The 12,207-nt window shown below is 47.8% G+C and overlaps 1 protein-coding gene across 2 annotated transcripts in view; it reads right to left on the bottom strand.

Moving 5' to 3' along the window:
- Window positions 1-3,370: 3,370 nt before the first annotated feature.
- The window catches only part of LOC108783880 (keratin, type I cytoskeletal 18-like), a 20,410-nt gene continuing 11,573 nt past the window's right edge, over window positions 3,371-12,207 (bottom strand). Inside the window, exons 4-8 of one of the 2 annotated variants that reach the window (XM_018552572.1) lie at window positions 9,402-9,566; window positions 7,638-7,763; window positions 5,931-6,151; window positions 5,062-5,090; window positions 3,371-3,496 (exon numbers count right to left, since the gene is read on the bottom strand). In XM_018552572.1, coding sequence (XP_018408074.1) covers window positions 3,405-3,496; window positions 5,062-5,090; window positions 5,931-6,151; window positions 7,638-7,763; window positions 9,402-9,566 — 633 coding nt within the window. In that variant the 3' untranslated portion in view covers window positions 3,371-3,404. Of the gene's footprint in view, window positions 3,497-5,046; window positions 5,091-5,930; window positions 6,152-7,637; window positions 7,764-9,401; window positions 9,567-12,207 lie in introns of both variants that reach the window. The other variant, XM_018552573.1, reaches the window with a different exon arrangement.

The following is a 12,207-nucleotide window of genomic DNA, read 5'->3' as shown; positions in this document are numbered from 1 at the left end:
GTAGCCGGGGACGCAGGAGAGTAGCCGGGGACGCAGGAGAGTAGCCGGGGACGCAGGAGAGTAGCCGGGGACGCAGGAGAGTAGCCGGGGACGCAGGAGAGTAGCCGGGGACGCAGGAGAGTAGCCGGGGACGCAGGAGAGTAGCCGGGGACGCAGGAGAGTAGCCGGGGACGCAGGAGAGTAGCCGGGGATCCAGGAGAGTAGCCGGGGATCCAGGAGAGTAGTTTCCTGTTAGTCGGGATCCAGGAGAGTAGTTTCCTGTTAGTCGGGATCCAGGAGAGTAGTCGGGAGGCAGACTGAGATCTTGACACGATCGGGCAGCAAGGTACAGAATCGGCAGGCAGGAGAATAGTCAGGAAACAGGCAAGAGTCACGGTGTAAATCCAGCATATCGCACAAAAGTAGCTCACACAGGAAACTAACCTAAATCAATGGGCTCAGAGCACAGGAAGTGTCTGGTATTTAAAGCCTGAGATAATGGCAGATCTTCTACAGCTGGTTGGCAGGTGGAGCCAAAGTGTCCATAAGGGGAGTTTCTGAGTACAAAAAACCTGCAGCAGAAGCCAAGTCCTTCCAGTGGCTGAATTGCGAGGTCTGTGCACCTCCGCACTAGAGACGCGGGTTCAAACCCCGACCAGGAGCTGATCAGACAGGTACGTGACACTAGCAATCTTATATAACGTGTCAACCAGAGGTGTAGCATGTCCTAAGTCTGGTCTGACCATCTCCAACTATGTTAGCAGTTTCTGAGAATCTTCTGCACACTACGTATGTTGAATATTATGTGCGACCCCCCCCCCCCCGGGGATGTCATAACTGTGGATAACTGCCGCACTCTTTACCAAATGCCCCTTGTGCTGAAAGGTGGGTGCTGAAGCAATTGTGGATGGCGCCACGCATCAGAAATGTCACCAGCACACCAATGGATGATGTCCAAAATAAAGCGTCTTTTATTCACGCGTGTTCTCACATCAAAGATGCAAAAAAAAAACACATGAAAACAAAACATTTTTGATGCGACAACACGCGTGAATAAAATACGCTTTATTTTGGACATCATCCATTGGTGTGCTGGTGACATTTCTGATGTCCCCAGGGGATGCCGGGGCACATCTGATGCCTCTTGTATCCCGTTAGTTGATTGCCACTGGTCTAGAACAATGAGGGCCTCAGCGGCAGATAAGGTGGTGGTGTCCTCGCAGAGTGGATAGTGGTGGACTGATTGACCAAGCTCAGATGTTATGCTTGATGTCTGTCAGCCTGAGATTTGGTAAATACCGTGTTTCCCCGAAAATAAGACACTGTCTTATATTTTTTTTTTGGCTCAAACACACTGGGTCTTATTTTCGAGGTAGGTCTTATTTTTTTTTTTTTTAATATACAACAATCCACACTTATTCATGTACAAAAATATGCTGATCAGGTAAATCAGGGGTGCCGTACCTTTCCAAGACCAATTTGGTAACCAATCGCTGGCCAGAATGAGCGAAGCGCACTTTCACTATCGATTCCTCACAGGCGGAGTGCATTGGGTATCACTCCGCCTGTGACAGGAGACGGCGCTATAGAGGAAGCATCAGCTTATGCGGCTCTGCTCCCTCCGGTGCCGCCTCACTTCCTCTAGCGCTGGCTTCATTCCCCCTTATGGCACCACCAGCCCTGGGATTGGTCACAACTAGGTCTTATTTTCAGGGTGGGTCTTATATTTTAGCAATTCCCAAAAATAGTACCTAGATCTTATTTTCGGGGTAGTTCTTATTTTTGGGGGAACAGGGTAACACGCTCTACAAGGTAGGCACAGTAATCTTGCACACTGGGCTTCCCTGCTTCACTAGCTGCTGCTCATATATTAGCTTTATTAAAGTTGAGCATCGAAGATTTGCCTTCCTGTGGAGAGAATCTAGAAATGTGAATTGAGCCTTGAGTCCTATAGCTGTATTTCTGCAGTGTGAGATCTCAGGTGCTGTGTCACCAGTCTTGGAGACTTCGGGTACCATTCGGTGATGTCACTACTGTGCTGCTCACTGTTCTCCTTGCTGGAGAGGAAGCTGTACCTGAGGACCAGTGCAAGAATCTCCCTCACCCCAACATGAGGAAGCAAAGCCCGGCCACAGTTTCAGGGAGACAACAGAAGTAAGATCACTACTGTGCCGCTCACTGTTCTCCCTGCTGGAGAGGAAGTCGTACCTGAGGACCTGCAGGGGAAGGATCTCCCTGCTACCACATGCAATACCGCTGATTAGTCTTTTGTCCTCTGCTTGCTTTTTATGGGCGCAGCTTCCACACTATAGGGCTCTCTAAAGACAATGTATGTACATATATATTTTTACATTTATTGCCATTTTCTCAGGTAAATGTAAAATATTCTGTAAATAGTTTGTATTCTTTTATGGGGGGAATCTGCTCCTTTTTGTTTTTCAAGTTGAATAAAAGCCTCTTTACAGACTCGCGGTAGCTCGAGATGAAATGTATCCCATGACTCGCAGTGGAGACTCATCACACTAAATCCCTAATTAGATGGTTCAGTCCAAGTTTCAGACAGCACGGTGACCCAAGGCAGGCAACTACTGCTGTGATGTCTCTTTAGGTAACCCATGGTGCTTTGGGAAATCCTTTGTCATACGTAAAATAAAGATTGTGTGTGTGTGTGTGTGTGTGTGTGTGTATGTATGTATATGTAATAGGATATGGGGAGATTATATATGTGTATATATCTCTAGAGATGTATAGATCTATATATCCATATCCTAACACACCTACACACCCTTACACACACCCCTACACACACACGCACACCCCTACACACACCCCTACACACACACCTACCTACACACACGCACACCCCTACACACACACCTACCTACACACACGCACACCCCTACACACACACACACCTATACACACACACACCTATACACACACACACACACCTATACACACACACACACACACCTATACACACACACACCTACACAAACACACACCCCTACACACACACCTACACTTGCTGTATGTGTACATTAGGGGGCTGGCTGGCTGGCTGTCCAGTGAAAAAAGGGAAGAGGAGTTGTGATTTCGGTGCCTTTCTTGTAAACTTTGAAGATGGATTTCTCCACAATGCCTCTAGCTACAGAGGTGAACGGGGGCTTGTCTTATTTTATTGCTCATTCAGAATATGTAAATGCCTCAATGTGCGTGATCTGCTCACAGGGGCCCTTAAAGGGGTTTTTATAGCCCGGTACTTGATAACATTTAATATTAGTCGCTGTGTTGCGCCAGCACTGTGCAATAAACCAAGAATCATTGTGTACTGGAAATCACCTGACAAAGTCATTAAACGAAATAACAAATAGTTGCATTGCAGTTTTTATTTACAGAGGTTCTGATCTCCCATGGTGGCAGTTTTATTTAACAACTTCCTTTGATGATGAGGTGACAACTTTTCCATCAACAATCTCCTGCTGGGTGGTTGTCACTTTCTGGACGGTCGCAGGAGCTGCAGGACAGAGGAGACTTGTCAGAATTCCTATTTTAATAACTAACCTGTCGCCTCACCGAAATACAATTAGAAGCCTTATATTTACAAAAGGGGCCCTAACTCGATTAACAACTATAAGTTCTATTATAGCGATAGTTCTAACTATAAGGTAAAATTGCATCACAATATAACCCTGTGGGAGAAGTAACTGATTACAACACCCCCTTTGGCTTTATATGCTATGCGCATGTGCTTAAAGGAGAACTATGGGGTTAAGTCTTTTCCCCATAGTTCTCCTTAGGGTAACAGGAGGACACAAACTAGCGTCCTCCCGTCACCCTAGGCTCAGTATAGCTGTAGCTCGTGGTATAGTGAGACGCCGCAGCTGAAGCGGATAACGACAATTGTGCCGGGATCCGCCCAGCTGCGTGAGTGACAGCTGGCTCTGCCTATCTAGAGGCAGAGCCAGCTGTACCCGCCCCCTCCCCCGTCCGATCCACCAGTCAGCACGGGCGGATCGGAGCGGGGAATCCAGCCCCTCCCCTGTCCTGGCAGAGAGCCGTGACAGGATCGAGAGGTGAGGATCGACAGTCTCATTGTCACAGGTTGGCTAGAACTATGGGGTGATTGAAAAGCACTCACCTCATAGTTCTCCTTTAACCCTCCATCGCTGGCCCTTTAAGGAGTTCTTAACACTGATGGTTCCCAATCATGTGATCATTGTGATTGTCAGTGTCATTGGTAACGTGATCGGGAGCTCATCTTACTGACTCCAAATCGTAAATAGTGTCCCAGAACTGTTGGTGAATGCCCGGTCACTGTGCTGGGGGGGTGTCAAGTGTGCATGCTTCCAGCACAGATCAGCGGCTCTGGCTGTACACATTTATGTGGCAGCATGGCATTAGAGCCCACCGCTGTGCTGCCGCTTATATGTGGCCACAAATTAAAGCCCAACTTAACTTCCTTTTAACAGCTAAATACATTTCAGGAGCATCAAAACAAAAGGTGTGCAAAGTTTTACAGTCGGTTAGCTTTAGAAAGCAGCCAGAGTAGAAAAGCCCGTCCGCTGCCAGCATGCTGTAGAGAAGGACTATTGCTCTTTGTGTGGAAGCAGTGGCTTCTCCGCAGAGGTCCAACACACTTCCCCTTCTGAGTCGGAGCTATAATTCATGCTCCCTGCTGATTATAGAGCTTTACTGGAAGCTCCTGACTCCTTTTGTCTACTGCAGCTGCTTAGCAATACAGATAGGTCACCTCTCCACCCCCATCATGTGACAGTGAAGGTGCTGCAGTAGCTCATCCCTCTATCCACCCTGATCTCTCTTCCAGCCACTCGGCAGCTGATTGGCCCCTAAAGCAGACCTTCTCTCTATTGACTATATAGACTAATATAGACTATTGTAAGAGGCTGATGCCATGTCAACGAACGTGTTGACACAAGCTGCACAAAATACATTTAAATACAAAAATATTTTAATGATTACATATCTGGAGTTCAACTTTTAATAAGGAATCCAAAGCAGCTTTATATGTTTTGAACGAATGCACCGCCATCTTTTTCTGCTTACCGAAAGGTCACTTACCCCCTTGTCTTGGGGTCTCGGGTCCATCCCTGCAATAGAAAATATCTGTCACATGACGTGTTTGATAACAGAAGGTCATTTTAGGAAAGGGAGGAAATCTGTCAGGAATGGAACATGGAATGGGGTCTGTCAGTCATGACCTGCCAGTCATGACCTGCTCCTGAAAATGCTAATTGGTTGGCTGCCATGCCGAAACTTCTGAAATGAGTACTTTCTTAGTCACTGAACTGGTAAAAATTGTCAGAACAGGAGTTCTGGTTTCACTTGCTGCACGCCTCTTCTGAGCCAAGTATGGAGGATCAGAATGACAGCCAGCCAACTGGAAATTTGGAACAGAGGACAATCGTAGCAGCTCACCTATTTCTCATGACAGGTTTCCTTTAAAGGGGTTCCTTTGAAGCAAAATGCTTGATAATGGAGGGTTCCACCCCCGCCCATAACATACTCTGAGCCTTGGTGGCACTGGAAGAGGCAGAATCTCCACCAGCATGGACACCACCACAGCCTAGAGCAGGGGTAGAAAACCTCCGGCCCTCCAGCTGTGGTGGAACTACAAATCCCATGAGGCATTGCGAGTTTCTCACAGCCACAGACATGACTCCCGGAGAGAAATGCATCATGGGATTTGTAGTTTCACCACAGCTGGAGGTTTTGCTACCACTGGCCTAGAGGAACCTGAAGAAAGATCTAGTGCCAGATGCCTGCAGACTGCACAACTATAATATAAATGGCAAAGTTCATAAATTGGTGGTTTTGGATTGCTGCAGATTAAAAATATTGCCTTGGCTTAAAAATGACTGGCAGCCCTCAGTGTTCCGGGAATTAGGAGAATCCCAAATACTCCCACCCAGCCCTCTCCATTTCCTCACTTGTCAGTGACCCCCTCCAGCAGCGTTCGGTAATCATGAATTTCATTCTCCAACTTGGACTTCAGGTTCAGCAGGGCCTCGTAATCTCGGACTTGGCGCTCAATGTCAGAGCGGCAGGCGGCCAGCTCGTCTTGGAGTCGGGCAAGCGAGCGGTTCAGTTCCATTAACTGGGAGGCGTAGTGGTCTTCCGTATCTTTCAGGACGTGTTCTAAAGAATCCACCTGGAGGACATAATATCAAGAATGGAATTATGAATAAGTCATTCATGTATGCCGGGCTCTCCAAATCCAGCCCCCGAGGGCCACATTCAAGCCGGCTGGGATTTTGAGAAAGACAGTAATAATATATTTTCTTTTTACTACCCTGAATGTGACTATAGAAGGCTGGAATTAAAGTGATATTCCACTTCTAAGAATGATTAATATATATATATATATATATTATATATTGTATCCATATATTGTAGGCAGAGTCATTTAGAGGGTATACAGTATATCTGAAAAGGGAATACTTAGGGGAAAGGGGAGGGAGGTTAAAAGAAATAAAGGCCTGGATGTTAGGTTAAGGAAAAGGTGTATATAGGAAAGGAGGGGGAAGATAGTAAAAAAGGGAGAAATGGTAGGAGTAGTGGCAGTGAAAAAAAGAAGATAAGAGAAAAAAATTGCACCAAATATTATTTATCCTCATTTTCAGCCAGTAGGTGGTGCTATTGCTTTGTTTGTATCCTCTCCAGGCTGCCCTTATATACTTTGTTATTAAAGAACTATGGGGTTAGGGCTTTTCCCCATAGTTCTCCTTGGGGTAACGGGAGGACACAAACTAGCGTCCTCCCGTCACCCTAAGCTCAGTATACCGCGAGCTACGGCTCCCTATATACTGAGACGCCGCAGCTGAAGCGGATCCCGACAATTATGTCTGGATCCGCCCAGCTGCGTGAGTGACAGCTGGCTCTGCCTATCTAGAGGCAGAGCCAGCTGTACCCACCCCCTCCCCCGTCCGATCCGCCAGTCAGCGCTGGCGGGTCGGAGGGGGGAATCCAGCCCCTCCCCTGTCACGGCAGAGAGCTGTGACAGGATCGAGAGGTGAGAGAACGCCGGTATGTGTTCGCTCACCACCCGATCTACTAAGCCGACCTGTGACAGTCTCATTGTCACACGTCGGCTAGAACTATGAGGTGAGTGAAAAGCACCCACCTCAAAGTTCTCCTTTAAGTAGTCAAGCTGAAGCTTACACACACAAATTATTGTGTGAGGGCAGGGACTCCTTCTCCCTCCCTCAGACCATAAGGAGTTTCCATCAGAGAGAGTGTGAAGGCAAACAGCTTCTGCCTGTGGCCTGTGGCCTGTGAATCCTGTGTCAGGGGCATACTCTGTATAAAATGCGTATTTGTAAAACAAGTATTTTTGTACAAATCACAAATACATGAATATAAAACCTATAAATGGTAACAATTTTTTAGAAATAAAACGGACCCCGAACCATTATAGTTTCCCGTATGTAAAGTGGGACACTCCCTGTTCCCAGACAGCCCTCCGCTGAATTAATATAAGGATAATAGGACTCGTATAACCCACAGCTCTCCAGTGTTGGTGCAACTGCAAGTCTCAGCAAGCCCTGAGAACCACAGACCATGGGGGGCATGCTGACACTTGTAGTGGCTCGAGCACTAGGCGTAGGCCTTCCATGATAAAAACACAACATTCTCACCGTCTTCTGCATGGTCTGACGTTCCATTTCTAAAGCTTGCAGCTGACGGCGCAGGTCCGCCACTTCATTCTTGGCTTGTTCCAGAGCTTTCGTGTTCAAATTGGCCTCCTGGGACAAGGCGTCAAACTGAAAGGAGAAGTTTAAATGACCGTTTCATAACTTTACGTGTCTGCGAGAATAAATTCCTGACGTCACAACATACAGCAACAGCATACATTTGCAGAAAAGCTCCACCTATTATCATTGATAGCCGTCCTTGAGCTCCGGTCAGTGACTATGCCTAGGCTGAGATGATGTCATCAGTGTGCTGCAGGCAGGAGGAAGCGAGAGGTACAAAAAGAACTGCAAAGCCCGCCTCTAAAAGTAGGGATGCACCGATAACGATACTAGTATCGATATCGGTGCCGATACCGAGTATTTGGGCGAGGACTCCTACTCGCCCAAATGCTCCGATGCCTAGCCCGATACTTCCTGTATCAGGAGGCCGGGCAGCACGTCATTACACCGCTGCCCGGCTTCCTGATTGGTCAGGAAGCTAGCCAATCAGGAAGCCGGGCAGCACGTCATTACACCGCTGCCCGGCTTCCTGATTGGTCAGGAAGCTAGCCAATCAGGAAGCCGGGCAGCACGTCATTACACCGCTGCCCGGCTTCCTGATTGGTCAGGAAGCTAGCCAATCAGGAAGCCGGGAGCCGTGTAATGACGCAGCGCCCTGCATTCTGATTGGCCAGGAAGCCGGCTTCATGCTCCCTTGTCATCTCATGACGAGGGAGCATGGAGCCGACCCTCGGTCAATCAGAAACCAGGGCGCCCCGTCATTACACGGCGCCCGGCTTCCATGATTGGCCAGCAGGCCGGCTCCGGCTGGGTACCGGAGGAAGGCCACGTTCTGGCTGGAGAGGTCCCGGGGGTGACAGGCTGGACATGCCGAGGTGAGAGGGGGCAGACTTTCTTGTTAATCGGGAAGCCGGGTGGTGAGTCATTACACGCCACCTGGCTTCCTGAATGGGACTTCCGGTACTCGGTAATTGGTATCGGCGAGTACCGAAAAAAATGATCGGTACTCATACTCAGTACCAAAATACCGGTATCGGTGCATCCCTACTCTAAAGTACTGTGAGATACATGGAAGGTATGGAAGTGCTTCTTATACAATTACAATGTAAAGTTTAGTGGGATACGTAGTTACCTTCATAGAACAAAACATATTTCCTCGTCCTCACTTCCAGCACAACACCTCAAAAACAAGAACCTCAGACTAAAGGTGCCCATACACCTTACGATTATCGGACGGCAGCTCCATCCTGCCCCGATGATTGCAAGATTAATTTAGCCGTAATTAACGAAAAGCACCTGGACGAAATGCGGTAAATGATTTGCCGTATTTTCGTTAGCGCAAGCGCAGTGTACATCGTACGACTTTTGACCGACGGGAATGCCAGCAACCTTACGACAATCGTACGATCGAGCAAAGTTTTCTAACATGCTTGACCGTCAAAAGTCGTACGATTGTACAGTAATGTCGGTCGGACACTGCAATGCACACATACGATTATCGGACGAAAAGTCGATCGCATACGAAAATCGTCCGATAATCGTAAGGTGTGTGGGCACCTTAAGGGTCTTGCTTTTGGGTTTTGTGCTGGAAGTGAGGATGAGGAAATACCTTTTGTTATAAAAAGGGGCGATGCTGAATCTCGCTGTACATTGTAATCAGGCCACATGGACATTTTAGGTACGAGTTCCTTTTGACAACTTCCTTACTTTGGTTTTGTAGGCGTTCTCCGCCTCTAAGCGGTTCTGCTCGGCCATCTTTTCATACTGGCTGCGGACCTGAGCAATGCTCGCGTTCAGGTCGGGTTTCTTGGGGGCATCGACCTCTATCTTCACGTCGTTATTGGCGATGAGGGCCTGCATTGCGGCTACTTCCTGTAATAGAATATAGATTGGGGGGTTATTATACATATGAATTTCTCTACACCGATATTGAGTGCCTACAATTTTATAAAGTGAAGGAGACGGGAAAATGCAGCAGCCTCCCACCTGACATCCTTCCATCTAAAAACTGAATGGAGCTAGGAAAATTCTCCGCTGTATAGTGGCTGCAGCCAATCAGGCTTATAACCCCTTCTTTCTGCCATCTGTGTCCCGTTGGGGAGATTCCCCCTCACTTCCTGTCCAATAGCTACAACAGGAAGTAAGAGGAAATCCCTCCAAAGATAGGGAAATCCCTGGTGGTCACCAGAACTAGTGTCCCCATTGGAAGATTTCCCATCTATTCCTGTTCTGGTGATCTTCTTTCACTTTCGGTGATAACAGTGACACCCGGACACATAGAGAGGGTGAATCTACCTAACGGGGACACAGACAGCAGTAAATACGTGAAATAGGTTTTAATCCCTCTTCACTGCATCCAAAACTAAAAAACAAAAGATTTAGAGGAGTACTCACTAAGCTGCCGGAGGCAGCCGAGTGAATAACCAAGCCGTAGTGAAGTGAGCCAAACGCCGTTCGGTCATCACTCCGGCTCAGTACGGCTGATTTCATCCGTACATCGGCTGCCTTCGGCTGCACTTCAGTCAGCCGAACACGCTGAGCCGAAGTGCAGAAGGACTTCGACTCGGCCGATCCAACATCTGGATCGGCTGAGCCGAAGCACCGGCAGCTCACTCGCTGCCATTCGCCCTTATTCACATATGGGCTGAACGGCAGTGAGTGAATAGCCGAATGCCGTCGAGCGGTACCATGGTACCTACGTGGTACCGAGCAGAATGGCAAATAGTGTTTAAACATGTAAATAAATAATACATTTAAAAAAAAAAAAAGAAGATTTTGTTGAAAAAGAAAAAATTAAAACAACTGCTTCCTATTGGCCAGGACCTGTAGAGTCTTCTAGCAGGTCTTAGCCAAGGAATAACAACTGGGTGGAGCCGACTATGACATCACGGCCGGCTCCAGTTGTTATTGTTTAATGATAGATCAGCGCCCCTAGGTCATTTGGGGACGCTGATCTGTCATTACAACTGGGCGGAGCCAGCCGTGAGATCACAGCTGGCCCCGCCCAGCTTTCATTTGAAGGGCGAAAGGCCGGCCTTCGGCCGACACTGTCCTTCCTTCTGGAGGGGGGCTACTTATGTTCCCCATGGTCCCTGTGTGTGTTGTAGAGTAGTCACCGCTCCAAGCTCGCTTCCATGATGGACTACAATCTCAATACAAATTAGTAAACTAAACCTGAGATTGTAGTCCATCCCAGGAGTGAGCTTGGAGCGGTTGATTTCGTCCATACATCAGCTGAAATCAGCCGTACATCGGCTGCCTTCAGTCAGCCGAACATGCTGAGCCGAAGTGCAGAAGGACTTCGACTCAGCCGATCCAACATCTGGATCGGCTGAGCCGAAGCACTGGCCCCGCCCAGCTTTCATTTGAAGGCGAAAGGCCGGCCTTCGGCCGACCCTTCGCCCGACCCTTCGCCCCACTTCGGCTCATTTGAGCCGAAGCATATGCCTTCGGCTCGGCTGAGGCGCTCGGCAGCTGTCACAGCTGTACGGGCTATAGTGAATAGCCTGTACAGCAGCCCTTCGGTTCGACTGAAGCAAAGGGCTCCGGCGGCCGAAGCTACGGCTGATCCTTCGGCTAGCTTTGTGAATAAACCCCTTAGTCTTCATTTGCACTTTAACTCTTCCTTACCCTGTCCATCACTAACAGGGTTATTCACAGAAGGGTGAAGAGTTTGGAGAAAGCTGGAGAAGGGAACAATCTAGGCCAACATTTGGAAACATTCTCCAATTCACCTCACTTTCCAGTTCAGCGATGTTGTCCTAGATTGTTCCCTTCTCCCGCCTTCTCCAAACTCTTCAACCTTCTGTGAATAACTCTGTAAATAATAAGAACCTTTAGATACATTGTAACGTAAACAATGTTTATTGATCTTTAAAGAGTATTTGAAGAGTGATTAATAACAGTTGTGAAGAAATGTTTTATTGAAGTGTCATTCCGTGTCACCATTTCCTGAAGGTTCCATGTAGCAGAAGAAGGAAATACACAGAGTAATGGGTTAGTCCGGATGAAGAATTCCGTACACCTTTTAAATAAACATTGTGATGTGTAAGAAGACAAAAAGAGCTTTTACAAGGAACATTAACCCCGCTTATCCCTGCCGGAGGCACAGGTTCTGTGATAGAGATCCGTGACACAACATCAGTCAATGCTGACAACCCAATCTTTAAAATCTCATATAAGACTTAAAGTGACACTGAACTCCGGAGTTCAATCTTAAAAATACATTCAAGGACCTGAACTATGAACAACAATGTCTCTTATCTGTGTGTCACTCGGCTGTAGATCCTCCAATCATCTCTGAATTGGTGCTGACACTGTCCTTCCTTCTGGAGGGGGGCTACTTTTGTTCCTCACGATTCCTGTGTGTGTTGTAGAGTAGTCACCGCTCCAAGCTCCCCCCCGGGATGGACTACAATCTCAATACAAATTAGTAAACTAAACATGAGATTGTAGTCCATCCCGGGAGTGAGCTTGGAGCGGTGACTACTTTACAACACACACGGGGACCATG

Source organism: Nanorana parkeri, unplaced genomic scaffold (assembly GCF_000935625.1).
Source record: "Nanorana parkeri isolate BGI_ZX_2015 unplaced genomic scaffold, ASM93562v1 scaffold92, whole genome shotgun sequence".
NCBI classification, from domain to species: domain Eukaryota; kingdom Metazoa; phylum Chordata; class Amphibia; order Anura; family Dicroglossidae; genus Nanorana; species Nanorana parkeri.
Note: the sequence above shows the minus strand (reverse complement) of the source record. Positions and strands in the feature narration are given on the sequence as shown.